General features: G+C 57.7%; 2 protein-coding genes across 3 annotated transcripts; both read right to left on the minus strand.

Annotated features, from left to right (window-relative positions):
- Positions 1-1,066: 1,066 nt before the first annotated feature.
- SH3BP1 (SH3 domain binding protein 1) lies at positions 1,067-9,173 on the minus strand. Of its 2 annotated transcripts, none has more exons than XM_013181062.3 (18): positions 8,237-9,173; positions 6,547-6,589; positions 6,226-6,330; positions 6,012-6,088; positions 5,687-5,798; positions 5,536-5,612; positions 4,956-5,088; positions 4,740-4,808; positions 4,546-4,636; positions 4,164-4,306; positions 3,976-4,087; positions 3,806-3,887; positions 3,366-3,446; positions 3,148-3,264; positions 2,910-3,007; positions 2,577-2,706; positions 2,305-2,417; positions 1,067-1,827 (listed from the first exon to the last, which is right to left on the minus strand). In XM_013181062.3, exons 1-18 carry the CDS (start codon positions 8,296-8,298, stop codon positions 1,538-1,540), a joined length of 1,935 nt encoding a protein of 644 aa, XP_013036516.2. In that variant the 5' UTR covers positions 8,299-9,173; the 3' UTR covers positions 1,067-1,537. The 2 variants fall into 2 exon arrangements, with proteins under 2 accessions (XP_013036516.2, XP_066852629.1); XM_066996528.1 differs by lacking the exon at positions 8,237-9,173 and adding an exon at positions 6,664-8,215.
- A 927-nt stretch (positions 9,174-10,100) lies between these two features.
- GGA1 (golgi associated, gamma adaptin ear containing, ARF binding protein 1) lies at positions 10,101-20,816 on the minus strand. The gene is made up of 17 exons (XM_048048256.2): positions 20,668-20,816; positions 20,500-20,584; positions 20,137-20,212; positions 19,627-19,725; positions 18,498-18,621; positions 17,889-17,989; positions 16,042-16,122; positions 15,533-15,670; positions 15,326-15,407; positions 14,795-14,902; positions 14,336-14,491; positions 13,489-13,553; positions 13,163-13,341; positions 12,777-13,057; positions 12,345-12,514; positions 12,035-12,145; positions 10,101-11,930 (listed from the first exon to the last, which is right to left on the minus strand). Exons 1-17 carry the CDS (start codon positions 20,696-20,698, stop codon positions 11,820-11,822), a joined length of 1,998 nt encoding a protein of 665 aa, XP_047904213.2. The 5' UTR covers positions 20,699-20,816; the 3' UTR covers positions 10,101-11,819.
- Positions 20,817-27,740: the final 6,924 nt, after the last annotated feature.

Raw genomic sequence — 27,740 nt, forward strand, 5'->3', positions numbered from 1 at the left:
CGCGGAGGGGGATTGGCTGAGGCGTCTCCCCCCCGCCCGGCATGGCCGCTCGCCCCCTGTACCCCGCGGCGCTGGCCCGCGGGCGCCATCTTGCCCCCCCGGATATAGTTGCAACATATCCATACCCATATCCATATCCATCCATACCAATACCCATATCCTTACCCATATCCATGTCCATACCCATATCCATACCCATACTCATATCCATATCCATTATCCATACCCATATCCATATCCATACCCATATCCGTACCCATACCCATATCCATACCCATATCCATATCCATATCCATATCCATATCCATATCCATATTCATATCCATATCCATATCCATTCCCATATCCATATCCATATCCGTACCCACATCCATATCCATACCCATATCACATATCCATACACATATCCATATCCATATCCGTATCCATACCCATATCCATATCCATACCCATATCCATATCCATTATCCATACCCATATCCATATCCATATCCATATCCATACCCATATCCATATCCATACCCATATCCATATCAATATCCATATCCATATCTGTATCCATATCCATACCCATTCCATATCCATACCCATATACATATCCATACCCATATCCATATCCGTATCCATATCCATACCCATACCCATATACATATCCATATCCATATCCATGTACCCATACCCATATCCATACCCATATCCATACCCATACCTATATCCATACCCATATCCATATCCATATCTGTATCCATATCCATATCAATATCCATATCCATATCCATTATCCATACCCATACCCATATCCATATCTGTATTATCCATACCCATATCCATACCCATATCCATAATCCATACCCATATCTACATCCATACCCATATCCGTATCCATATCTATACCCATATCCATAATCCATACCCATATCCATATCCATATCCATAACAATACCCATACACATATCTGTATCTATGCCCATACCCATATCCATATCCATAATCCATACCCATATCCACATCCATACCCATTATCCACACCCACATCCATACCCATATCCATTATCCATACCATATATACCCCCATATCCATACCCATACCCATATCCATACCCATACCCATTATCCATACCCATATCCATACCCATATCCATATGCCCCCCGCTCTTTAAATCTACTTCCAATAGATACATCCATGTGCGTGTGTGCAGTCGTTCTTTTGCTTCTTTTTAAATAAAAACCTCTCACTGGGAAACCAACCGCTTGCCTTTTCCTCTTCCCAGTCCCAGCTTTGAGGCGAAATGTTGGCAGAATGGTGGCGGCGTGCCCGCCAACAGCCGCTGCCGGGCCTGTCCCTCCGCCCTCCGGGCCTGTGGCACAGCGCTCTGCCCACTGAGGCATCTCCCACCCGCAGGCAAAATGGCGCAGGGCCTCCCCTTCCTTCTCCCCTTCCCCCCAGGAGGAAGGCTCTTGGCGGTGGATGAGGAGGGGGATGCAGGCAAAGGCTCACGGCCGCTGGGAGCTGATGGTAGCCCCACACCTCGCTCAGTCATTCTCCGCCATCAGCGATGCCACCAGTGGGGCTATGTCCCCCCGCTGGCCCCTCTTCCGCAGCCCAATCTGGGGTGGCGGTGGTGGCCTTGGCGGAGGGAGGCCCCGGGGACGTCAGGGACTCGCGGCTGTGGCGCGGTGCTGGCTGTGGTGGCAGCGGTGGTGGGACGGAGGGAGCACCCATCCGTCGCGGCCGGGCTTTGGGGCTGGTGGCATGCTCAGGGGCCGTGCTCCGGGGCTGGGCCACGGGTGGTGGCACTGTAGGTCGGGCTGGAGCCGGGCGCTTGGCTGGAAAGAAAGCAGAGGGTCATGGTGCTGGCTGTGGGTCTCAGGTGGACTGATGGACAAGCTGACCCTTGCCCAGCTCCCATACTGGAGTCTTGAGATGAAGGGTCAAAGCACATGCAGTTTTTTGGGGGTCTTTTCCCACCCTCTTCCGTCACAGGGGGGCATTAGGTTTGAACTGGGGATGCTCCCCCCTCAGAGGACCAGTCACGTCCATCCCCCAGTCCCACCATGGCTTGGGTGGGGTTGGAACTAGATGATCTTTAAGGTCCTTTCCAACCCAAACCATTCCATGATTACAAAACGAGGGGCTGGATCTTGGCCACGCTGCCCATCCTGAAGACCTTCCCCTCCCACGTGGTGGCCCTAGCACCCTGTCTTGCAGGACGTGGTGAGATGAAGGCAAATTGGACAAGGTAGCGTTGGTGGGGTTGTCTGCCCTGTGGGCATCTCCCAGGCATTGTGCCTGCATGGTCTAACCTTTGCGGGTGGAGTCGTTGGCTGGTATCGGAGCTGGTGGCACTGTGGCTTCGGGGGACGGTCTGGCCACCTCTGGGGAAAGCTGCTGGGTGCTCACCTCAGGGTCCCTCGTGCTGGGGGAGAAGGGGACAATCAGGCTCTGGCTGTCCCATGGATGGCAGGAGCCAGCTCCTCTGCGGGGCATGGTGGTGGTCCTGGCCACCTCGTGAGGATACGGCCCATGGGGTGGGGTGGGATGGAGGTGAGGAGCCCCCTGCTCCTGCCAGACTTACACTTCTTCATCCGGGAGAGCCGGGGAGCTGGCTACGGGGGATTTGGGGGATGGCTCTTCTACAGGAGTGTCCTTGCTGAGTCTGACATCCGCAGGCGGCGTAAACATCCCTGAGACGTTGAAATCTACATCTGGGTGGGGAGAAAGGCCAGGAAATGATTGTTGTGCCCGTGCTAGACACAGAACATCCACGGCAGGAAACTGGAGCTGCCCAGGATATTCTTCACCCATCCCTCTGCAGTTCGTGGTTGCAGCGGGACCTGGTGCCTTTCTTCTGTGCCCTTCACCTTGTGTCACCACCCCCTGAGGACAGGAAGGCAGAGTGAAGCCCTACCTCCGGGGAAGAGGGTGTCCGCGTTCTGGATGAGGGCTTCCACGATGCCCACCACCTGAATGGAGGAGACCGAGGCCAAGTCCAGCTGCACGGGGTCTCTGAGAGACAGAAGTGGGGGAGGCATCAGGGAAGGACTTTTGGGAATTAACCCATTTTATGCTCATTCGGCAGGGGTAGGGCCCCCAAAGGGCTTTGTCCCTGCCCTGGAAAGCTGGCATCCCACCCAGCCAGACCTCACCCTGTGCTCTGCTGTGGCCACAGCAGGTTGGGGCCCAGCACGATGGCGATGTTGCTGGGGGTCATTTTATTCACCTCCTGGTGCTCGGCCAGCTTGGCTAGAAACTTGATCAGATACCTGTGGGGTAAAAGGAGAGGGTGAGGGGGCCGTGAGTGTGCATTTGGGAAGTGAATGGCTGCCCCTGGTGGTTGCATGGGGTCAAAGAAGCCACAAAACACCTCAAATTGTTGTAGCTGTCCTGGGGCAGGCAGCTGCAGGTGTCTCGCAGGCTCTGTACACGGCTGTCAACATCCTTTAAGCTGCAAGAGAGAGAAAAGGGAGGGAAGGAGACCTCAGCCAGCTTCATAGGACAAAGATGGACACGGCACGTGAGGGAGAAGGGCTGATGGGGGGCATCGTCCCAACTTCTTGCTGCATCTCCTCCACCACTCCTGCCTGCCCTAAAGTGAGGAGCCAAACAGCTGCTGGGCTTGAGCTTCAGAGCTGTCTGAATTTCTTGTGAGCACCAGACAGGCGGCAGCTGGACCGCACGCTGTGGTTGTGTCTCCCCGTGAGACAAACGAGGCCGAGCATCCCTGCTCTGAGTGCCGGAGGAGGCAAAGCGGGGTAACCGCGGGCTTTTTTAGCCCCATGGGGTTTTTCCCCCTCGCCGACCCACCTGGCCACTTTGACCCACTCGTCGTAGAGCTCGAAGGTCATCAGAGGCTGGGGCAGCTCCCGCAGGTAGGACTTCAGCGCTCCTGCAGGGGAGCAGCAGGGGTGATGGAGGTGAGAGGACGGCAGCGCCTTCCCGACCCCATTCCCCTGCCCCATGTCACCGTCACCCACCGGCCACAGCGTGGGGGTCTGAGTAAAACTCCTCCAGGGCATTGGAGCCGCTGGCCAAGCTGCTCTTCAGCTTCCTCAGCACCGAGGCGCCCGCCGCCAGCCGGAAGAGTCCCTGGGGATGGAGTGAAGGGATGAGGGAGGGCTGTGTTTTTTGGGGAAGGGGGCACGGGGTGACGAGCGCTGCCCACCTCCTCCCTCATGCCGGAGGCCAGCAGCATCATGACGCAGGCCTCGATGGGCAGCGCGATCTCCCGGCCCAAGCTCCTGAGGTGGGTCTCCAGGGGCACGCCGTAGTACCCGGCCACCGGGGTGTCCGCAGCAAAGGAGGGCTCTGGAGGAGAGACGGGGATGCAGGGAGGGAAGGAGCATCCCGGTGGCATCCAGCCTCGGTGGCATCTCGCTCCCAGCTGGGGACGGCTTGGTGGAGGCAGCGTCCTCACCCGGCCTCAAGCTGCCGTGCCGGCCCAAGGTGGGAGGCAGCAGCAGGCACGGGGAGGAAAAAACATCTTTTCCAGCCTCGCTGGCCGTGCTCACAGCCCTCCCCAGGCTGCCTGGAGAGCAAGCAGGTACCTGTCTGTCTGTGGCTCTCCTTCAGCTCCGCCAGAGCCGAGTCCAGAGACCCCAGGGACTGCCGGTGGTACTGGGCTTGGATTTCCAGCAGCTGCCAAAGAGGGGACACACGGCTAGCACTCAGGAACCCCCCGGGCTTTTTTACCCCAGGAGACGTCCACACACTAAGTAGGACTTGCAAAGACGGGACTTACTCTGATGAAGTAGCTGGCGTAGCTGTCCTCTTTGGTGGAGAAGTGGTAGAGGTCAGCCATGTACTCGTCCTGGGAAGGGAGACAGCGAGAAGAGTGACCCTCTGCCTCCTGCCTGGTCTTGGGGCATCTCCCTGTTTCTGCTCCCGGAGCTGCTGGAGAGGAGCAGGTCTCCAGCCCTGGAGCTGCCCCTCGGAGGAGAGCCAGTGACATTCTCACCTTGCACTGCTCCACCTTCCTCTTCACCTCCTCCTCCTCTTCCTTCAGGATCTCCAGTTTGTTGGCAGAAGAAGCCCCCGGGACGGTTCCAGCGCCAGCGCTGTTACTGGAGCCCTTGGCAGCTTGGTTCAGCCTTTGGGGTGGGAGAGGAGACGCAACGCCCAGCTCATCAAAGAGGAAACAGCATAGGGCAAATGTGAAGAAGGGGCATGAGGACGAGGAGGAGGACAGGGAGGCACTCTGGGTGGTTTCTCTAGGCCAGCACTGCTCACTGCCCTCACCCAGAGGATGCCGCTGCTGAACCCAACAAGAGCCGGAGCGGGTGATCAGTGCCAGGACATTTTGCTTCCCTCTGCAATGGCACTGCCCTTCTCTCCGGTGTGATCAGGCCAGCGGCTCAGCCCAGAGCAGGGTGCACCCATGGACAGGGTTGCCTGTGTCGTACGGTGCTGGGGACAAGCTGGTGCCTCTTTGACTTCACCCCGGCCCTGGGAAATTCTCTCCCCACATTAGCAGAGGCCAGACCTCTCCCCCTTACCCCAACCCAGCTGTCCCCCCATGGCCACAGCGTGCCCCGTACCGGCTCTTGATGGCGTTCCAGTCGGAGATCAGCTTCTGGAGGGTCTTCTTGCGCTTCAGGATGATGGGCAGCTCCTCCTGGGAGAGAGGGGCCGGAGTGAGCGGCAGAGGTTTGGGGACGGGACAGCAGAGCAGGGGCTGGCCAGGGCTACCTCGCTGAGCTTGTTGAGGGGCTGCAGGATGTCCCGCTCCACAGCGATCTCAAACTCGGCCAGGATTTTGGCCAGCGAGCTCTGGATGCAGCAGCCCATCTCCAGGGCTTTCCTGCATGGGGGAGAGAGGCGAAACAACCGCAGGCTGGAGACAAGTCAGCCTCTAACCCAATGCCCCCCACCATGCCCCTACCCAGCCCCACTGATGCTGCTGTTTTCCATGCTCTCGGGACGGGGTTTTACAGCTTGGCTTGGCTGTGGGAACCCCAGAGCCAAAACACTGCCCCAGACAGGGTTTTGCCATCTTTCTCCCACCAGCACTTACCCGAGGCTGGATTCCGTGTCCAGTTCCTTGAAGCTCTCAGCCATCGTCATGGACAGAGCCATCAAAGGCAGCTTCTTCTGCACAGAGACAAAGTTTGGGGAAAAGAGATGAGATGGTGTGTGGCAGACATGCACCGGTCCCCTACACCTTCCTCTGGTCCAGCTCCCTGCTGACTTCGGGGCCCGAGGAAGGACCCTTTGGAGGTAGCACTCACTACTCTCTTGTCCATCTCGGAGCCGCAGTGCCCCTGCAGACAAGCCTGGAGCCGCTTGGACACGCTGTGCGCCGCTCGCTTGGCCGGCTCGATCCTCTGCTCGATCTGGGGGCGGAAAGGTGGCACCGGTGAGCCAGCTGAGATCAGCCAGCGCTGTGCCGAAGCCGCCGTGCCGGCCCTGGGGCTGCCGTGGGGCAGGCAGGAGCGTCCCGGCCCCGTGACTTGGAGGTGCCGGCGGGGAGAGTCGCAAGATGGGACGGGGCACATCCCCACGCGTGGCCACAAGCCAACACACGCCCGCCGAGCCGTACCACGCCTCACCTGCAGCAAATCTTCCGTCAGGAGCTCGGTCGCTTCTTGGGCTCTGTGGAGGAAGGGGAAGAAGCCATTAGCAGATGGGGTGGCCTCCTCGGGGAGGCAGGTCCTTGTGCATCTCACCCGCCTCTCTTTGAGCTCCGGGGAGTGGGAGGTGCTGGCTACAGCCTGGACCGTCCTACATGAGGCAGAGTGAGCCCAGGAGAAGGGAGCACCAGGAGCAGAAGGCTCAAAACGCCCCGATGGGACAGGGCCATGGCACCGGTGGGAAGTTTTGGGGGTAAAACTTTCTCCCCCAACTGCTTCTTCCTCGAAGGTGAATCCAAGGCAGCTTCTGCTGGAGCCCTGGGGGTGCCTCTGTGGAGCAGGTAGCGGAGAGCTTTGGTGCCGCCAGAACTGAAGCGAGACTGAACTTTGTGGCCAAAGCGGGGACCTAACCCAACGGCAGCCCTCGGGGTGCCGAAATGAAAGCAGCTCTCTGGTTGGTTTTGCAAGCAAGCGTTCAGAGCGAATCGGGCAAAGGAAGCTGCTGGTTTGCAGCAAATTCAGATCAAAAACCCAGTGCAAAACCCAAGAGCCGCTATGGCTGCAAGACCTCCACGGCTTGTCGCAGAGGGGAACCCTCGCTTGGAGGACCCGTCCCCTCACTATTCCCTGGGAACTGCCTCATCCCCCTGCCCAGCCAGTCCACATTTCTCTTTTCAGCCTTTGCAAGAAGCGACGCGGGACGAGCCCGTGGAGCCGCAGGAAACGGGGGCGGCTGGCTCGAAATCACGTGAGACCGCGGCCCACGGCGGGGAGGCTCTGCAGCGGGGCGAAAAGCTCACCGGGGGACTGCACGAGCTGCTGGAGACCTGCTGCCCATCCGGCCCTACGTGAAACGGAGGCGCTGCCAGCGTGGGGACGGGGCATCTCCCCTCCGGGGAGGGGAGGTGGGAGAGGAGAATCAGCTCCCTGCTGGGAAATGCAAGAAGAGCAACAGGCGAGCGGGCTGCAGGAGCTGCGGCAGCTCTGCTGGGGTGGTTTGAAGGACCCCGAGGATGTGGCTGGTCCCCCACAGCCTCCCCATGCTGGGGAACCCAGGTGGCGGTGTGCGGAGGTGGCTGTAGGAAAGAGGGAGCTGAGGGGGCTGGGAAGGGAGGGCCCAGCCCTGTAATTTCAGTTCTGGGTTTTGCAAGGGAAGAGCTTTGGAAAGCCAAAGAGAAAAATAAGGAAGCAGCGGAGGTGGGACCAGGCTGTAGGAATTCGTGTGAAGCTCTAAGTCCTCCACGGATTCTCCAAGGATCCCCAGTCCTCTCCTTGAAGGACATGCTGGGATGATCAGATGCAGGGCATCGTGCTCAGCACGGAGGGCAGCTCCCAGCTCCTGTCACCCTCCTGGTCACCGCACAGCCCAGGGCATGTGGCTGGAGAATCCCTGCCCACGGCCCTCACGTCCTGGGGAAGCCAACCCCATGCCCAGGTGGGTGCAGGAGAGGCAGTGGGGCCTGGGGAGCCCATCCGTGGTGAGCAGCCCCAAGCAGCTGTCCCACCGCCCCTTGGCTTACACCGAAGATGCTCTAAGCCCAAGCTCACCCCGCACTTTTTCCCTCTTCTTTGCCCACCGGGGAGCCCAGTCCGGCCTGGGGCTCACCCTCCAGGACCTGCGTCCTGCCCCCTCCCAGCCCACCGGCACGGGGAGCGGAGAAGTCCTTACCGGCTGGTGGCGTTGGGATGGGACAGCTGCTGCCGCATCCGATTGAACTGCCTCTTCATCATCTTGAGGGACGGGACGAGGCCGGGAGAGCCCTTCCACTCGGCTGTGCCTGCTCAGCACCCCTCGGTCACGCTTGGCATGGGACGCCCGCAGCCCCTCGGCTCCCCGGGGCCACCGCGCCTCGTGCTGTTGCCCAAGCACCTCTCTCCCTCCTTGCTCCTTCCTCCTTCCCTCGTTCCCCCTTTTGCTGTTTGCCGGCTTGTCCCCTCCCTCGTCCCTCCCTGGGGATGCCCTGCCTGCTTTCTCTTCCCCTCCCTTGGGCTCCTTCTCTCTCTCCCTCTCTTTTGCTGAGCTTCCTTCCTCCTCCTCCGGCCGCCCCTCGCTGCGGATCAGGTAAGAGCAGTTCGGAGCTCCTGCTCCGCTCTGTGTTCCTGTCACCACCCCACAAGTATAAATAACTTAAGCCCAGCCTTAAAGGGGAAATATTGTTACAGCAAACACGTAACAAGGCAGGACAAGCATAAGCTGCTGCAGAGCCCGAGCGAAGGGCCCACGCTCTTTCCTGCTTTCTGTCTCGGCTGGCGCCTTTTCCCCACACCCTACCTGGTCACCCAAATTTTGGGCACCTCTCCACAGACAGCAAAGCCTCCCCTGTGCCCCTCACCGTGCTTTCCCTCCCTCCTGAGCCACCGCAGAGCTGCGGCGAAGGGCTGGTGCCTTCTGCCCTGCAGAGGCCCCCTTCCTCCTCGCACAGTCGCACGGGGACCACAACCTCCCCGTTCCCATGCTCGGGTGTTGCAGAGCTGCACCGGGGCCCTGCTCCTGCCAGGGCGCAACTTCTTCTCTAAAACCACCCCACCCAGCGCTTTTGCTCCTGCTCGGCGAGATGCAAACGTCGCTTATCTGCAGCTACCTGCAGCTGGGACTTTCCTCCCCCTGCGCTGAGGTGGAGCGGAGCCTGCTGCTGGCCGAGCTGGCGAAGGGAACTAGCAGCCGAGCCCAGACGGGAAGCGGTCAGCTCGTGGGCAGGGGCAGCCAGCAGCAAGGGGGAAAAGAGGCTGAAAGGGCCCCCCCACCTGTGCCCTGAAGCCTCGGTAGCTGCCGGGCTCTGTTCCTCCTTGCTGGAGGGCGAGCTGGCGGCAGGCAGCTGCTGGCACCTCTATTTTCAGGGTGGGGAGAGCAGGGAAGGGTTGGCGAACCCTGCCTGAACACCAGGCTGGATCTAAACCTGCAGCCAAGCAGCCAGCCGTACCTGATCCCCCTGCCACGAGCCCTAGGGGGGGGGCTCCTGCCTCGCATCACGCTCACCGACAGCAGGCGAGGGCTTGGAGGACTCAGAGCAAATACGCAGAAAAGCCCCCCGAGCCCCCCCGGGCCGGTGGGCCAAGCTGCGGCCTCTTTCCTCCCAACATCGGGCAGGCGGCTGCCGCTTCCCAGAGCAAATCCCCCTCCAGCGACCCCCTGCCCTGCAAGAAAACTGCCCCGCGGGGCCGTTTCCGACCGGGGAAGGAGGAGGAAGTGCTGCTGCGGGCGGCCACGAAGCCACCAGCCCACAAAAACAGGCGAGCAGGGCGCAGGGGGCTGGGGGCACGGCCCCTGCCCACCGCCTGCTCCCCGAGAGAAGGAAGCAGCGCCCAGCTCGCGGCGTGGAAGTGACTTGATCTCGAACAGGAATTGAGAGCAGCTCGGGGACTTCCAGCATTCCCCTTGCCCCCTTCATAGGGCAGGGGAAGCGTCGCAGCGAGGGCTTGGGCAAGCAGGGGCAGGATGCGAGGTGGAAACTACCCCTGGCAGGGTGGAAACAGCTCCTCGGAGCCGTCAGGGCGGAGTTGAAACCCCACTCCTTGGGTGAAGAGGCGCAGACTCAGGAAAGAACTCTTTATTTCCCATAAATACAGCAGATTCTTCGCGCCGGGCGTTTTTAATTTTTTTTTTTCCGTCTGTTTTCTTCCATTTACAGAATTTGCACTGAAAATATATACAAGTCTGTTCTCGAACCAAACAAGATCTGCAAAGAAAAAAAAAAAACCCATACAAAACCCTGAAGAGACCAGAAAGGGAAGTAAGACACAGCAGAACCCCAGCACAAAGACCTCGCTTCCCCCTCTCCTCTGCCACTCGCTGCCCCCAGCTCCCAGCCCTCAAGCAGAGCACAAAGCCTCCCAACTCCTCTCCACCTTGTGCGTGTTTCCTTCTACCTCCAGCAAGCTGAGCAGGACCACAGCTTGCCCCCAAGATCCAGCCTGGTTAAAAACAGCCTAGGGAAGGGAAGCAGCTCCTACGTGAGGATGGGGATTGCCAGGGCCGTGCCACCCCCCCGTCTCCTCCCCGCCTGCAGATCCCTGCTCTCGTGTCACAGTGATGGGGCGGCCGGGCGAGCCCCCTCCCCGCTGCGGGGAGAGAAAACCGGGGGGTAAAGGTGCACAGGGCACAGCAGCACCCCGTTTTCTCCCCCAACCCCCAGCGCGGCGCTGGGCTCCCAGTGCAGAGCTTACTGGTGCCCCCTGGTGATGCGCTGGGCTCCGGCCTGCCCCCAGCCTGTCATTTCCCCTGCTGCAAGGGGAAATCGGAGCTGGAAGAAAATCATCCCACCTCTCGTCCGTCTCTTCCAGCCCAGCCAGGGGAGCGCAGAGAAGTTGTGGCTTCCCCTCCCTGCCCAGCAGAAGGCTGGGGGGAGGCTCGGCCCCCCACAGAAGGCCCCCTTTGAACATGCCCCTGGCAGGGCTGGCACGCAGGACGAAGAGGCGTGATGGTGCAGCCGCAGTCCCAACTGCCTGCTGCGGCACATGGAGCACAGAGGAAGGCTGCACGCCTCCTCCCTGCAGGGTTTCAGCGCCCAGAAGCCGAGGACTCAGAGGTGAAGGGGATGGGGAGGCACGAGGCAAGCCCTTCCCACTGCCCACCTCCCACCGACAGCTCTGCCTGCCCCTGGAAGGAGGGCGGGAGTGGAAAACCTCCCCCTGGCCCCCCAAAACAAGGGTGGGTGCCGACGCTGTGGTGCTGGAAAGACACCCAAGTCCCCCTTCAGCCTTGTTCTGCACCAGCTCCAGGGTGATCCCACCAGAAAGGGGGGGGTCCAGCTCCCAGGAGAGGGCAAGGGGGAAGCCCCGTGAACTCAGCATGTGCTAACGCAAGGGAGCAGTGCAGAGCACGAAGCAGCTGAAGGGCTGGGAAGGGCGGGGGGAGGACAGACGCAGGAAAGGATCTTCCTTCGCTACACCTTGCCCCAGGCTGAGGCTCTTAAAGCTCCCCCCTCCGCACTCCCTGCTGCACCTAGAGGGGAAAAGCAAGGTTAGAAGAGAAGCTGGACAAACTGGAGAGGGAGAAATGCCTTCGGAAGAGCAGGGAAGGCAACCGTTCACCCGCAAGAAGCTCGACTGCGCTCCTGGTCCTGCGGGACGAACATCTCCTGGTGTCTCTGCTCTCACCCTGGAGGCAGGCTCCCTCTGGCCCCTGCCCGGCCGTCTGGAGCAGAGCGTGAGCAGCAGCCCCCCACCCACCCTCCCCGTCTCCTCAGGCTGCCCCAGCCCCCCGGGGCTGTTTTCCCAAGGACTCTGCAATGTAGTGCCTGCAACGTGCGGCCCTAGAGGTTTCCCCAGGACTCCGGAGGGGGGAACTGGTCCACATCCCCCATTTCATTGTAGGTTTGCTCTCCCATGGTGAAGGTCAGCTTGTATCGTAGCCTCACTTTCTCCTGGAGATGGGGGCAGAAAGGGTAAGCAGTCAGAAGAGGGGAAGAAGGGGTTTTGTCTAGGCAACGAGATCAGCCTGCTCATGCCCCAGGGGCGGCGTTGTTACCTTCTGTGGGTTAGCGAGCAGCAGGACTTGTGTGATGGCACTGGGATGGACAATGGGGTTGAAGGCCGGCAGCTCCATGCCCGAGGGAGGCTGTAGCTTCACCTTCATCACCTGGGGAGAGAGGAGAGCATCCCACGATCCTGAGAGGGACGTGGCAGCCTGTCTAGCCAAAGAGCCTCCCTGCTAATCTGAAGGCAACACGGTTTGTTCTCAGCCCACGGAGCCCTTCTTTCCACCCACCCTGCCCTTCCTGCGAAGGGAGAATCCCACGGGAAGAGTCTGGGGACCCGAGCCCCGGAACCTGCCTTACCTTGGGGACAGCAGACTGAAAGACAATGTTTCGGATGGGCTGCGGGGCCGTGCTAAGCATAGAAATCACCACCACCAGCACGTCAGGCCTCTCGGGCAGGGCGTCCTTCGCGAAGTGGAAGAGGACACGAAAACCATGCTGGTCGTACACCGTCACAGGGAGGATGCTGCCTGCGGGAGCGGCAGGGACAGGCAGCAGTCAGCCAGGAGGGAATCGGCCTGCAGCAACCCTCCCCACCAGCCACACCGCACACGAGCAGATACAACTCCTCTTCAGCCCCCCAGAAGCCCAACAGGCAAGCTTCCCTTCCATGCGTGCGCCCCCTTCACACCCTGTCCAGTTGTCTCTTCCCTGATCTGCCTGGTTCCCTTCCAAACGGCCCACTTCCCCCCCCCCTTGACAGGCTCGCCCCGCTCCTTCACCCCGGCTCACTGGGTTTGATCGACTCCAGAGGCACAGTGATGTTGGCCAGCGAGATCTCCTGGGGCAGCGTGGCGGCAGGAGGCCGTGCTGGGCCAGGAGCGCTTCCCGGCGGCGTGGTAGCAGCTTTTGGAAGCGCAGCAGGGGCAGGCACCTCCGAGGTCAGGGGCAGCGGGGGGTTAGGAGAAGCGCTCTGCAGCACGGGCAGAGCGCTGGGGTTGGGGGCTGCGGTGCCGGAGCTGCTCCGGTTCTGGAGATCCCTCAGGGTGAGCCGGGGGGGTGGCTGCTTCTCCCTGTGGGGCGAAAGAGACGGAGAGAGGAGCGAAGAGGGCACTGAAACGTCTGTGTCCAGAAGCCCAGGGTGGGGAGAGCTGCGAGACCGCCCTGACCCTGCTTACCATCGCACTTGTTGGGACTCCGGAGGCAAAGACTGTTGCAGCAGGGTCTTGCCCAGGAGGTCCAAGTCATCCAGGCCACTCGTGCAAGCCGAAGGTTTGGGGGAGGACGTGCCAGCATCTGCTTTGACTGGCGGTGCTGCCACAGCGGGGGCGATGTTGAGCTCGCTGCTATCTGATGACTGTGGGAAGAGCGCACAGGAGAGCCCCCCAAGCCCGGGCAGGGTTGTACGTCAGCATCGACCACGAGATCTAGGACGTTTCCTGACCTACTCCATCTCTTTCTCCACCACCCTCCCCACCTGCTTCCACGGCTCCCAGCACGTTACCTGGAAGCTGTTCCAGCCACTGCTGTCACCGGCCTGGGCAGGATGCGGTGCTGGATCGTTCAGGCCTGCCAGAGAGGAAAAAAAAGTCATGGAGCCAAGCTACCAAGTGGGTGAGGGCACTAAACGGGGCCTGAAATAAGGCACCTGCAACTGAGGTCCCTCCGGTCAGGCAAGACACAGAAGCAGTAGGGCAGAGCCACCAATACAGCCTCCACCTTGGCCTCCATCCGTGTTCGGGAAGGAGCAGGGAGGATGGTGGTGGTTTCTGTGCCCTGAGATCCCACTGCAAATGGCAGAGAAGTGGCTACCGCTGGGCTGACACACCCCACCTTCACCTGCACCTGGGAGACCACACTGTCTACTTCAAGCTGTTGTAGTCAAAGCACCTACCCTAGGAAACAACCATTTTGTTGGGGAAAAAAAGGACTCTAGAGCCTTCTAGGATGGGTACCTCACAAGACTCCCATGTGAACAGTTCTGGAAGTCCCCATGTGTCTACTGTCAACTTGTGACATCAGCTGCGAAGAGGAAACACGAGGAGCTGGGGGCGACCCACCCTCGTGGTGCCATCTGCTGATGGCCATTGCGTCACTCTGGATTTACCTGCCAGGTCAGTTTACCCGGAGCAAATCAGAGGGTACATCCCTGTGGGTTCTCTCTGGCTTGGCAGGAAAACAGGACGGGACTTAAGTTCAGAATCACAGCAGGGTCTTTCCTGCCACCTCCCTCACACTGAGGGACACCTCTTGGTCTTTCACAATTCACGCTTCTGCCACAAGAAGCACCATCCGCTCAGACTCTCCAGGGTCAAGGACATAAAAGAGAGCTTTTGCTCCGGCCTCCTCACCTAAAGACATGAGTTCATCATCCAACAGTGAGACAGAGCCAGCCTGGTCAGGCACAGGGACTGCCGAGCCACCTGAGAGGGTGGGCATGGCTGGGTAGGAAGGGCCTGTTGCTGGGAGGTCCAGTCCTGACAGATCCAGAAGTGCTGAGGTGCTGCCTGAAGAGAAAAGAAAAACAAGGTGAGAGGCAAAACCCTTATCTCAATCCTCAGATTGTGCTGAGAGCCAGTTCCCATCCTTCCTCACACTTCGGAGAGGGAAGTTCCCACCTGCTCTCCCTTCCAACTCCCTCTCTTCACGCATCAGTCATCTCTACAAGCTATTTCTTCATCCCAGTCCAACTCTGAACTCCTGCAGGTTTCACCTGTCCACTTCTTTCAATCTTCTTGTACACCAGAGGAAACCAGCAACAGGGTCTTTGTGCTTGACCTTCCTATCCCCCGTTCCCCAAGTCTGCTCACCTCGAAGGGGACCAGCCATCATCTCCCCGTTGATCTCTTCTCCCCGCACAAGCTGCTTGTAGAGATTGATCACCTGTGTCAGGTTGTCGTTGGCTTGCAGGATCTCCGCTGAAACGGGACAGATAGGAAAAAAGTTTTAAAATAGTAAAGGAGCGGTAAGAAAGACAGAAAGAAATAGTAACATAGTAAAGAGGGGGTAACTTTTATACCCCACTCAGCCTACGCCTTCAAAGCAATTCCCCTGGACATGACAGCATAGAGCATTTTTGCCACTGTTGCTTCAAACCTTCTTGAAATATGTTGATACCTCACAAAGAGGAGTACAATCCTCATTCCTACAACAGTGGAAGAAACCTGTAACACTGCTGATTGGTGCCATCTGCCCCCGCGCCAAGCCATCTGCTAACTAACCTACAGCCAAGCCACCCCGACGTAGCAGCTGCTGAGAGATACCACATCACAGGTAGCCCAGGCACAAGACTCCTGAGAAAAGAAGGAGACAAAGTGAGAAAGCCAAAGCGAGACGCTTACCCAAAGCTTCGTCATTGTCTTCTGTGTCACTGGCGAGCCGGAAAAGCATGGGCCTCATGCGCTCGCAGCGCTGATACAGCTCCTGGGGGAGAGGAAAAAGGGGCACTGAGGTGAGCCGTGGGATGCTCGGCTGTGGTGCAAAACAGGCAGGAGGAACTCGGGAGGATAACGGTCGCTCATCCCTGCTAAGCCCAAGCCTCTCCTCACCTTCATTAGGTCCTCGTTGCTCTCCGTCGTCTCCCCCTTGCTGTAGTTTGTCACCATCTCTGTCAGCAGCTTCACGTTGTTGTTCACCTCCTCGATGGCATTCACCCTCTTGGAGATCTTCTCCATGCGCTTCTGGTCCTGGGGGGGAAGCAGGTCCTTGCTTGTCAGCGCATCAACTCCCGGGACTCGATCACAGCAACGCTGCCCCAAAAACAGTCTCCACTCCCGTGGAAAACCCCAGACCGTCTCTGCAGCGGCACTTGCCAGACAGGGCTGGAAATGCCACAGACCTTGTGCTGCAGCAGGGTTTGTGCCACAGAAACCACTCGGAGTCACTCCTCCAAGTAAAGGACGGCAGAAGTCACACAAGGACTCTTTGGCACTGCTGCTGCAGAACTTTTTGCAGCTGCTCTGTACGTTTGCCTAAGGACAGAGACCCTCTGCTCCCGTGGCACCCAGCTATCACCACAGAGGCCGTGACTCCCTGCCCTCCTCCTCCCCAGCCGCACCTCCTGAACCATCTCCTTGATGAGCTTGTTGGCAGCCCGGAGGTCCTCGGGATGGGAACTTTTCAGGAGGCGAGCCAGTATCTGCAAGAGAGAAGCACCTCTGAGCCCAAGCCGAGGGGCTGGCAGCCGGAATCACTCCTGCAGCGCTGCAGCTGGTGGAGACACCCAGCCCCAATCCCAGGTCTGGCAGAGGCAGCAGACAGCACGCAGGTGCTAGTGTCAGAAGTAGTCTTGATTAAAGTGTTCAACAACTGCCTTCTGTAGCTGGACCTTGAATTCAGCTCATGTCTTTTAGTTACAAGGCCTTATATTTCTTCACTTTAATCTCCACGCTAAAGCATAACCCTTCCAAAATTGTCTAATTTTCTTAAGTACATTTCCTAGGTTAATACAAGTTCCCAGAGATGAAGTCACTGACCCGAGATCCTTTTGTCATACATCTTATGACAATTTACTATACCAGCATATTTTTGCAAAACTATTGACCCTGTGCTTTCAAATGTTGGAGACTGCTGCTTTAAATGTGCAGTCGTAGAGGACCTTCAATTTTTGGCATCCCAAAACATGATTCAACTAAAACAAGTTTTGTGAAATTTTTTTTTTTTTTTTTAAAAAAAAACTAAACCTATAAATGCATTTTGACATGATTAATATTCAGTGCAAAAATTAAGTTGGGATAATGGAACTGCTTTTAAAATGTCTGAACCTGTAAATCCTAAGTGGAATAATTTTCAGAATCAGGTAAATTTTTTTATATGCTTATTCTTAACACGCACGTATATTCACTCGATGATGGAATATACTTCAGCATTCTTACAGAAAATTCATTACAACCTTTTTTGGGTGCATCATTGTTCTTCATGAGCTGTGAAATTTCTATTTCATCCTTCTGATATAAACATTAATACCAAACTTCCTTGGAATTATCTGTGCTGGGTGTACTTTGTTTTCCCTTAAGTGGTAACTTTTGCATATTGTTTCATAGCAGGGCATGGTTCATGACAGTGATGCCAGAACTTTTTTGCTGTTGGATAACTGAGCATTGATTAAATCTGGATCAATTTCACATGTTATTTGTCTATTTAGTTTAAATGCATGATATGCTGTAAATTTTTATGCTAGTTTCAAAAACACGGTCAGTGTCTGTACTGAGACAGCAAAAAACGTACCACAACTGAGTTAAGTCAAAACTATTTGAACAAAGTTGAATTGTCAGACCGAATTTATATACCGTAACGCATCAGAGCTTGGTTTGCAGTCAAAACCATCATTTTTGAGTCATAAAGACAGATTTGACTTTTGACCTTTGAAAACCCAGCTACAATAGCTCGAGGGCCAGCAGAGACCAGGGAGAGAAGTGTAACTGGTCCTCCTTTCTCCTTCGTGGTTCCGGCTGTGTAACTGATGTCTTTCCCTGAAGAGCCCCTGCATTCAAAGCCTGCCTCTGCCTGCCTGCCGAGCACAATGGAGAGCCTGGAGCACAGCGACGCCAGCGCCGGGACAGGCAGAAAGCCTGGTTTAACACAGGGAATCGCCACAGGATTGTAACGGGCTCTTACTCAGACCTCCTCACATGCCCCTTCTGCAGCTGTAATTGGTAAAGAGGGAGACCAACCTTTTTCTCTCACGCTCTGTGGTCAGTGAACAGCCCTGCAGGACACACACAAGTCCCCATTTGTGACACACGGAGACAGAATATATCCCCTGCAGCAAGCTGACGACCCACCTCTGCTGATGAACTAGACCCAGACCCTTGACTCTTACTGGGTCTCCAGCCCCGGGGTCCAGGAGACCCAGCAGCAGTGAGGACGACGCTCTCTGTCCCTCTCCTCGCACAGACCCCTTACCTTTGATTTCTCTTCGTCGTCAAAGATGATGTTCTTGGGACGAGGAGGAGGTGGCGGAAAAGGAGCATCGTCAGGCAGTTTGGGGTCACATTTCACAATACCTGCAGCAGAGACCAACGGAGATGTCGGGAGGCCTCACCCTCTGGAGACACACTGCCACCTAGGGCGATTCTTCCCTAACAGCCCATCATTCCCAGCTGGAACGGAGGGGTTTTGGGTCTGCTCCTGCCAGCTCCGATCCTGAACTGTGGTTTTTATGCCAGAACTGCTGCCCCAACACCCCCAACAATATCCTATCTTTGACAAATCCAGCACTCATGCCACCAAAGCGCTCATATCCCTTCAGCACCAACCCATTCCAGCATGCCATCTCCTGTGGGGCGATAACCCCTCCAACCCATCTAGCACCTCAGACCACCAGCAATCCCCCTCTGCCCAGCCAGGAGCCCCACAGGGCTCCCATTCCTTTGCCGATTCCTGCTGCAGAGCCAGACAGACCGATGGTCGTGCTGAGTCTGGGGACAGATACAGCCTGTTTGGGATTCTGCCTGGACAAACAGGGAGAAAAGAGCAAGACTTCCATCCCCCTTCCAGACCCCTGCCTCTCACCTTGTTTCTTCAGCATCTGGTAGGCCTCCAAGATCTTCACCTCGTGAGGCAGCCCCAGTGTCCAGCTGTACATCAGCTCCAGGATCTTGGACTTCACTTTTTCTGGTGTCCGGCTGCCGAGATACTAGAGGAAGACAGAAGCAGCAGCTTGAAGCTGATCCGAGCTGTTACAAGCCTGGCCTGTTCCCCTCCTCCCCTCCCCCAGGAGAAGTGAGACAGTTCCCAACGGCGCAAGGACAAAGAGGAAGCAGGCAGGAACGCTCACGAGGCCCTTGCAACACGTCCTCTTGGTTTCCACCACTGGAGGTGGGAGAAATGCTGCAGCAGCAGCCCCTCGGCAACACCCAGGGGCTGGTGGGAACGCTCAGGCAGGTGTTTGTCACCTTGTGAGGGAAAGCGTGCTACCAGGCGGTGGCATGCTCACTGTTTTTACCACCGTGGGCACAGTGAACGTGCCTCCAAAGGCCGTTGGCTTAGTACAGACGACATCCTCCAGAGCAGGCTAGCAAGAAGGCCGTGGGATCTATCCGTTACTGTCCCTGGCCGTTCACCGTCACAGATCACAAGCTGTGACTGACAGCCTCAGGTTTTCCCCAGTTATATTTAGTCTGCGTTCCCTTAACTCCGTGCTTGCTGGCGACGTGAGCTGCCTGCCCTGGCTGAAGGAGGGAACAGGCCCGGCTGGTGCAGCAGCAGCAGAGGAGCAGGTAAGGAGCTGGTGCTTCAGACAGACTCGCCAGAGCACCGCTGACCAGGCCTGGGCTTGCCCTCAGAGCGTCTCAACCAGGCTGGGACACCCTGGAGAGATGGGGTCACAGTGTCAGAGCCGAGGGAGGCTCCTGAGCACAGACAAAGCCCGGCAGAAACGCAGTGAAAGCATGCTCCAGGCTCACAGACAAGCTCAGAAGCCTCACAAGCGCTGGTTGCGACAGCTCTGGCTGGCCCCCAGCCTCCTGTAATAAGAATCAGCCAGGAGCAGGTGAAAGCTCACCGGGAACATGGACTAAATATCTCCCAGCATCACCCTGTTTCCCCCACATCCCAGTGGATGTCTGGCCCACCACTTCTTCCCAAAGCCCTCCTTCCCACCGGCCCGGGGTTCCCTCCGGCAGGATCCTGCGGGACCCACCTTGGGTGACACCACCTTGATGAGCTCGTTGAGGAAGCGGAACTTGCCCACCTCATCGTGGAAGCGCTTGCCGCAGCTCTTCATGCAGGACTCCAGCACCTGGGGAGAGGGCCGGGTCAGCTGGCTCGGGATTCGGCTGCCCCTCACCAGGCATGGGGCCTGGGGCTCTCCTTACAGCGCCTCGCGAGGACACCTGCCTTCCCTCCATCATATCACCCTCCCAAAGGGGGGGGAGAAGGATTTTGAATTTGGGGTCAAGTCTTTGCAAAGGTGGCTCACTGGACCATGGAACTGGACATCCGTAGTGCACCGGAGCCATTCGGAGGTGGAGTGAGAGCTCACAGACACTGGTTCACAGCTCCTCCACTCCTGCATTGCCACCTTCAGCCCCTCTCCCACCCCAGGGCTCTCCGAACACAGCTTCCCAGACACCCGAAGCTTCCCTCGCTCCTCAGGCACAACCGGAGGAACCCCACGCCCCAGCCCTCTTCCAGCCCCGCCGCCCCTTACCGTGAGGGCCTGGATGGCTTCCCATTCCTGCGGGGACTGGATCTTGTGCGCCAGCAGCCGGGTGGCGAGCGGAGGGCTGGACGGCGCCGAGAGGGAACGAGAAACCCCGCTGGTTATCGCCGATAAACCCGCCCGCGGGCTTCTCTTTGAAAACCCACCCGGGTCACAGGACTGAGGCGCGGATAAAACCCCAGACCACCGCGAAACCCCGCCGGACCCCCGATAAAACCCCAGGCCGCCCCCCAAACCCCGCCGCACCCCCGTTATTAGCGAGCCGGCTCCCCGCCGGGTGCCTCGGGGCCGCACCACCGAGGAGGCCGGCAGGGAACCCGTTGCCCACCCCCCCCCGGGGGCCTCACTCACCCCTCCAGCTCCTTGTTGAGCTGCTCGCAGAAGGCGCCGATGCCGTCCCAGTCCAGGTCCCGGTTCAGCGGGCTGGTGGCCTTGTCTGCGGGCGGCACAAGGGCGGCCTCAGCCCCCGGACGGGCCGAGCAGAGCCCCCCCAGCCCCGTCCCCGCCCCCGGTACTCACTGATGCGAGCCTCCAGCGTCTCGGGCTCCATGCCGGGACCCGCCCCCCCCCCGGCCGCCCCCGGCTCCGGCCCCAGCCCCGCCGCCGCCGCCTCAGCGGGGCCCCGCCGCGCCGCCCGCCCGCCGCCGCCGGGCCATAGAGAGGGCGGGGAAGCAGGCTAGAGCGCCGCCCGCCCCGCCGCCGGAAGTGGCGGCGCGCGGAGCCCGCCCCCTGCCGGCCGCTGCCGAGCTCGCAGGGAGGGAGGCGCCCGAGACCTCCGGGAGGGCATAGAGAGGAGGGGAAAGGGGAGGCTAGAGCGCCGGATAATGAAGACAGCCGGCGCGGCGCTTCCCGGAAGAGGGGTGGTGCTGGCAAGCGAAGCCGCTTCCGGTGCGGCGACCAAAGCGCTTCCGCCCCGCCGCGGAGCCGCGTGTCCTTTAAAAGGACACCGGCCCGCCCGCTGCGGCGCATGCGCGGTGCGCGCCGGCCGGCCTGAGGGGGGCGCTGCGCGCGTAATGGCGGCGGCGCCCCTGAGGGGAGGGGAGTGTGGGGGTAATAAACAGTAACGGGAGCGCTCCTGGCCGCAGCCACCTTTAATTTATTGTCGTTTTTGTGACAGGGTCCGGCCTTCTGCCCGGCTGAGGGGCTGCGGGGGCGGCTGGGCTGGGTTGGGTTGGGTTGGGTTGGGTTGGTTGGTGGGTGGTGGAATCCTGGAAGTAAACTGAGAGAAATAAACCGAGGGGAATAAACCGAGGGAAATAAACTGAGGGAAATAAACCCATGGAAATAAACTGAAGGCCTCCAGGAATGTAAACTGTGCTGCCTCCCCCTCTCCGTGTGGCTCTGGCAATCGGGGCTGTCGCGAACCCTGCCACTTAATAAGCAGCGCTCGTTTCCTCCGTGCTCCAGCGGTCTCGCGAGGAACAATGCGTGTTCGCCTTTTATTTTCCTTTTTAAATAATGCTGGTGAACGGTGCCAACTCGGTGACCTTTGGGGAGCGCAGGCCTCCAGCTGCTCGAAGAGCCAGGGGTGCTGATGGCCTCCCCAGCGGGAGCGCCTTGCAGCATTAACCCCGCAGATGGCAGGCGAGGGAAGTGCCCCGGTGTCACGCTCCTAATGGCTTTTCCATACGGATAGCCATTGTTTCTGCGGGGATTTTTTGGCCATTAAAAAGCGCTTTTTTGGTGCCTGAATGTAGGTGTGTTTTTTTTTTAACTCGCTACCTTGCATCACAAAGCTTTTTTAAGGGCCTTTCGTAGACAATTGCCACATCCTTTCCTCTGCTGTGTTCAGGCACGTTTTTACGCGAGTTATTTTAGTCCTGTGAGTCAGTCCTGCCTGTCACTACTACCTCTTCAGCTTTTCTGAGAATCTTTAAATCATCTTTAGGAGACCGGGGCCTAGGTACTGCTATTCTGGGCCGTGTGCGACCTGTGCAGGAGGCGTGCGTCTCCCTGACCCAGAAAGACAGAGTATTTCTGACCAGCGGTTTTTCAGCCGGGTGTCGCACAGCCCCCTTTAGCTCAATTTTCAGTCTGCCTTAGTCTTGAGGCGTTTTATTTTCTTCTCTTCGGCAACACCCAGTCGTTATCAAGAAGGCTGCACCTCGTTTCGGCTGGCTGAAAACAATGGGAAATGAACTCAAGCATAACGCTGATGTTAGCAGCGGCGGCTTTTCAAACCTTTCTTTTCTTTCGCATGGGCTTAGCTGGCTCTTTGCCTCTTGGTTGCATCTGCTTTCTGTGTAACGAGGACCTTAAGAGCAGCAAAAATAAGAGGTTTCTTAATTTTGCTCCCTGCAACAGGGCTAGATGACGTCTGAGAAAAACCTTTCTCACGTACCTCAATTTATTTCTACTGACAGCTGGAATCCCAAACTAGATCTGAAGCCTTAATGGAGCGAGACGCTCCGTACTGTAATTAACAGTGATCCAGAAGGAAAATACTGGAACTATAATTAGCTTGCAGCCAGTTGCAGAGGAAGGTGATTACGCACAAGCCGGAGGCCCGGGTAGTTTTGCATGCCAGAGAAACAACAGCTTTTGCTGGGAGAGGGCTGTGCCATGCCAGGCTTGGCAGGCCCGGCTCCCTGCTGTCCCACAGAGGGCAGCAGCAGGCAGGAGACCGGCTGCCTGCTCAGTCTGGGCTGGGAAAATGCTGCTGCTGCCTTTCGAGCCGCAGCTGTGGGTGAATCATGCCCCAAACCAAGTCGGGAAAGGTGGGAGGGCTGCAGGAGTGGTGTCTGGGTCTGCTGGGTGAGGGGTTTTCCAGGCAGGTGGGACTCCCCACCTGGCTGTCTTCTGCCAGCCAGAAATGCTCCGTCACCCTCACTCTGTGCCCACGTTTGTTTGGTTTCCCTGCAGTGTGTGTCTGGGGGAAACCGTGCGATCTTTTCAGGTGTGCTCATGTGCAATAGCGGGAGGTATTGTGTGCTTCTTGTTGTCCCCGGCCTGGGAAGTCAGGTTCCCTTTCCTCTGTCATATTTCTCTTTCCGTGGCAAGGCTTTCTACCAGAGTCCTTTCACTTTCCTGCCTCTGTATTGTGGTCTTTTGTTCCCTTTTCTCATTTTCCTTCCCACGGCTGACTGCAGCAGGCAGTTCCTGTGCTTTTGGCTCAGTTACCTTTGCTGCTTTCCCTTGGAAGGAGGCTGGCAGCTCCTTTCCTGACATCACCTCGGACCATGCACCTCTTACACAATCCTCTGGCTTTGCAGCCCTGCTATTCCCTGACCTTGGCTAATCTCCTTCCTTTTGCAATACTTCTAAGCACCTTTCCCAGTGGAGTGTTGCAATTAGAGAGGCAAGTATAGAGTTGCAGGCTCCTCCAGAGGGAGAGCAGGTTTGCGCGCCTTTAATCTGACAGGAAATTTCTTCTTCCCTTTCATATGCAGCACTTTCTTGTGGCATGCAGTTACCCACCAGGATTGCTCCCTTCCATTTCTTTCAGCATTTCCCTTTTTTGCTGCAGGAAGGCCTGTCCCCAGTGATCAAAGACATCCAACTGCAACTGCAAGAGCAGAATGAGGAAATAGGATGCTCTGTAAGGGATCAGAAAACCTGCTTGCAAGGTCTCTGCCATTAAGCATGTCTTGGAGCGAGACCGAAGGAAATGCACATCTACGTTCACTACCTCGGTTTCCCCTGTTGTTTGTGTGGGGAAATTCCTCTGGGGAATTGACTTGACCTCTGTATGCTGAATGTCCTTTCCATGTTGGTTCTGTCATTACAGGTGGAGCAACTGGTTCAGCGAGACATGCGAGCGAGAGAAGCAAATACCAGAGCTTGCTTCCTTACAGACCGGGCACCCAGGGGGTGTCTCGGTCCCTTGGCTGAGTCAGCGGCATTTCCCTGTCAAAAAGGGAAAACGTTTTTCGTGTAAAAAGTGGCAGAGCCTAGTGGCCCCCTGAGAAGGCTCAGTGGGGCTTGTTGTTGCAGATAACGTCTTCACAGGAGAGTTTGGGACAGCCAGAGGATGCTCTGAGAGCTATATCAGCAGCAGGCAAAGATGAAAGAAAACTGACAGGATGGAAAACCTAGCTGTGGCTGGGGGCTGATGGGTTATGCATCTGGGTAAGCCAAAAGCGGCCCAGAGAGAGGGAGATCTGCCAGGTTACAGCGAGCTGCTTGAATTTATGGGGCTAAAGTGAGCATCGAAGGCCCCAAGCCCGCAAGGGGGAGCCTGGCTGAAGTCATCAGCTACGCTGTTGGTGAGATCAGCTCCTGACTGGAGCAGATATACCACCGATAAAGTGCACTTGGGATTCAAGTGTTGAGAGAGGCACTTGAGGAGGTGAACAGATTCACCTGTTCTTGCTCTAGCCCTGACTTGCTGAGTTATCTCTAGTGGATTGAAGGGGTGTAGTTGGAAAGCACAAGTACTGGAAAAAAAAAAAAAGTATGGTTTAAGAGCCTGGTTCGGCTCTGAAGAACAGCAGGAGGAAGAAGGAGAGAAATCCTATTGCTCAGGCATTTTTCACGGGCAGCCAAGCGTGCTCCGAGCAGGAAGCAGCGACATGAAGCGAGGAATCCCGGAGCGAATCGGGGAGCCCGAATGCACCGAATCCCCAAGCCCGGCTGACGAACACGTCCCTGCATTGTGGTGACGACCAAGTGTGACTTAGTGAAGCGTTTGCTGGGGCTGTGTAGTGGGGCAGGAGCTCAGAGACGCAGCGTCGTGCAGCTTCTCCCCCCAGCGCAGCGCGGGGAGGAGGCAGTCCCGCCACGGGGTGCCCCGGTGCCGCACGCATGTGCTCTCGGCTCTGCAGCTGGCCCGGGTTTGGCAGCTGGTGAGCTCAAACAGGCGCTTTTTGGCCCAGGCTCGAGAATCCCGTGTTGCCAGCGATCCTGCTTTGGCTGCAGCTGCCTCGGGTTCCCTAGGAAACTTCAGCGCTGGCTCAAATCCGGGCTGCGAAGCGGCAGGAGGAGGCAGCCTCGTGTCCCTGCCTCCGGCCTGGCTGCTCGTCCTTTTCTGCTCAGCACGGCCCCAGTGCTGGGATGAAAAGGGAACTGCAGCCCGGGAGGAGGATGGAGATGCAGAGTCACGTGCATATTTCCCAAGGGTGGTCCTGTGGCTTCGTCTGTGTTAACGAATGCAAGAGGAGCGGGGCCGCCGGCATGGTTTTGGGCTGTGCCAGCTAGCACCGCCACCGCACCCAGGCACGGCTGGGGGACGGCGTGGGCTGGGGACTGTTCCCAACACAGCCGTCGTGTCACCGAGCATTTAACCCTGTGGCTGAGAGCTGTGCCCTGCTCCTCGCTCTCATTGCCAGGAGCGAAACAGCCCTGTCCTGCAAGCCCAGATCCCTCCAAAGGCAGGCTTTTGAAGTGCAGTCCCCTGCAGCAGCTGCTGGAGACAGTTGGAGCCTGTGTTTACCCGCTAATCCTTCTCCCATTTTCACTTTTCCTCTCTGCAGAGGGAAAATGCCACACAACAGGTTGTAGGTGAGTGGGGAGGGCGTGAGCATGCGCCAGGCTGAAACTGGGAAAGGCTCTGTCTGCTGGGCAGGGCTGAACGCGCAGCCCTGACTCACTGTCCCGAGCCCCGTGCTACGGGTTGCTGGCTGCATTCGGCCTGGATTTTGGGGTGGGAGAGGTGCTGTGAGACAATGCTGCCCGAGTGCATGAGGTGACGGGGCTGTGGGGGCCAGCTCCTGAATGTGGGGGCTCACAGACACGTCGAATTTCCCCTCTGGGTCTCCTGCCTTGGGAAAGCACAAATTAGGGGCCCTTTGTTGTATCCAGGGGGCAAAGCTGTTCTACAAGGGCTTCCCCATGCCCAGACTCCTCTGTCAGTTGACACAGCTCAAAGCAGCACAGCTTAACAAGCGGGCTTTGGGGCTTCTTAGCTCTGGTGAGGCTCACCTAGCTGCTCCTGCAGCCAGATGTTTGCTGGTGGCCGGAGCAAGCACTAGGCAACTCTTCATCTCACCCTGAGCTGGCTCCCCGGGGAGCTGTGCCTCCGTCAGAGCCGTTCGGGAAAGATTCACACCCCTTTCCTGATGAAACCGAGTGAGTAATAGAGATGCTCCTCGGGGATGGTGTTGTAAGCAGTGCTACGTGCGTGTTCAGGACCAAGGAGCAGGTCTCCACTAGCTTCTCCCTGCCGGTGTGCGGCAGACATCGATGCATGTCCCATCTTGACAGAAGAGATAAGCTATCTGCCTGCTGATGGGAACTTTGCAGCCACTGTTCCTTGCATTGTTCTTATCAGATCTCCTGGTTTGGCAAGCCTCTTCGTTGCACGCCGAACAACGGCGACGTGTTTGGGTCTCCTCTGCCTGGGATGTGATAAGATTTGTCTGGCGTGAGTCGTGTGCGAGGCATTTAGCTGGTAATTCTCTTTTCCCCCTCTCGGGAGCAAGTGTTCTCCGTCCAGGAATCAGGCTGCGATTACGGCAGCACCTGCTTCGCGGCGGGGGAGCTCTGGAGGGGAGCAGCACGACGAAACCTGGAGAAGTAACAGCAGCAGAGAGAGGCACAAGCTGGAGGGAGGGAAAAAAGTGCTAAAGAGGGCAAACGCCATGGCAAGACCACTGAGAATAAACAAAATAAACACCCGCTGTGGTCAAGTGAGGGCTTATGTACTACTGAGTGGCTTTGCGGCTGCGTGGGATGGGTCACGGGAGCAAGGAGAAGGCACAGCATCCCAAACGGGGCCGGCCAGCCAGCAGCATGTCCTCAAGCGCATGGGGTGTCCTTCAGTGCTCGGTATGGCCCTGGAAAGGCAGGCGGGGTGTCCCAGCTGCGCTCAGCTGCTGCTGCCCCCATCCCCATGAAAAATACCGAGCTGAAACCTCTCCCGACAGTGCTGTGACCCCGCAGGCTCGGCTGCAGGCTCTGAGAGCTCTTTCCTGCCGGTGGAAGGTCCAAGCAAGGCTGTTGGTGGAGTTCTTCATCAGGGAGCAGGGAAAAAGTGATTTTTGCTAACCACGGGGTCGTTCCCTGGAGCTTCTGTGGTGGCTGCAGGTCAGGTTCAGCTCTTTTCCCTACAGCTTGCTCTGGAGGTCCTTTGGTTCGTGTATTCCTGGTGCCTTCGCTCCGAAATGGAGGAGGACAGGAGCACAGAGGGTCAGCTGGGTGAGCCTGTTTTTTTCTTAGGTCTCCTTTAGATGCCTGCAGTTCCCGCTTTAGAAGCCCATTTCCTGCACTGAGTCACTCATTTTGGGATTTTGCTTCCCTTTTTTTAGCAGCTTTTCTTTTCCATTTCCATCTGGTTTGGTTTTTACTGCTTCATTTTGCAGGGCCATCAAAGGGAATGTGTTCAAGCTAATTTCAGAGCAGCGGCAGCAGATCATTTGGACTTGACAACCCCTTCCTCTGCAGACCTCAGCCACAGCCTTGGATCCAAAGCCCCTTCAGACCCTCTCAGAGCTGGGGGGGGGGGGGTTAAGGTGGCTTGCTGCTTGCTGGCAGGCACGAGGGGTATGAGAGTTTAGTGATGTGAGCATGGGAGAACAGACTTTTTTTCTCTCCTTCATTCCAGCCCATGAGCTGTTAATTCTTGTGGCTTTTCCAAACTTGCTATTTCTCCCTTAGCATTTTTTTTTCTCTCTCTCTCTCTCGCTTTATTTTTTTTCCAGTGGATGAGCCACCCT

This window comes from Anser cygnoides, chromosome 1, assembly GCF_040182565.1.
Source record: "Anser cygnoides isolate HZ-2024a breed goose chromosome 1, Taihu_goose_T2T_genome, whole genome shotgun sequence".
NCBI classification, from domain to species: Eukaryota; Metazoa; Chordata; class Aves; order Anseriformes; family Anatidae; genus Anser; species Anser cygnoides.

Excerpts from the sequence above, each read along its gene's own strand:
- SH3BP1 (XM_013181062.3), bottom strand. The coding sequence starts at position 8,298 with ATGATGAAGAGGCAGTTCAATCGGATGCGGCAGCAGCTGTCCCATCCC. Across the intron at positions 6,331-6,546 it reads TGACGGAAGATTTGCTGCAG|ATCGAGCAGAGGATCGAGCC; the intron begins GTGAGGCGTGGT and ends TTCCGCCCCCAG. Across the intron at positions 2,707-2,909 it reads GGACACCCTCTTCCCCGGAG|ATGTAGATTTCAACGTCTCA; the intron begins GTAGGGCTTCAC and ends CTCCCCACCCAG.
- GGA1 (XM_048048256.2), bottom strand. The coding sequence starts at position 20,698 with ATGGAGCCCGAGACGCTGGAGGCTCGCATCA. Across the intron at positions 15,408-15,532 it reads GCAACGAGGACCTAATGAAG|GAGCTGTATCAGCGCTGCGA; the intron begins GTGAGGAGAGGC and ends CCTCTCCCCCAG. Across the intron at positions 14,492-14,794 it reads GATGGCTGGTCCCCTTCGAG|GCAGCACCTCAGCACTTCTG; the intron begins GTGAGCAGACTT and ends TTTTCTCTTCAG.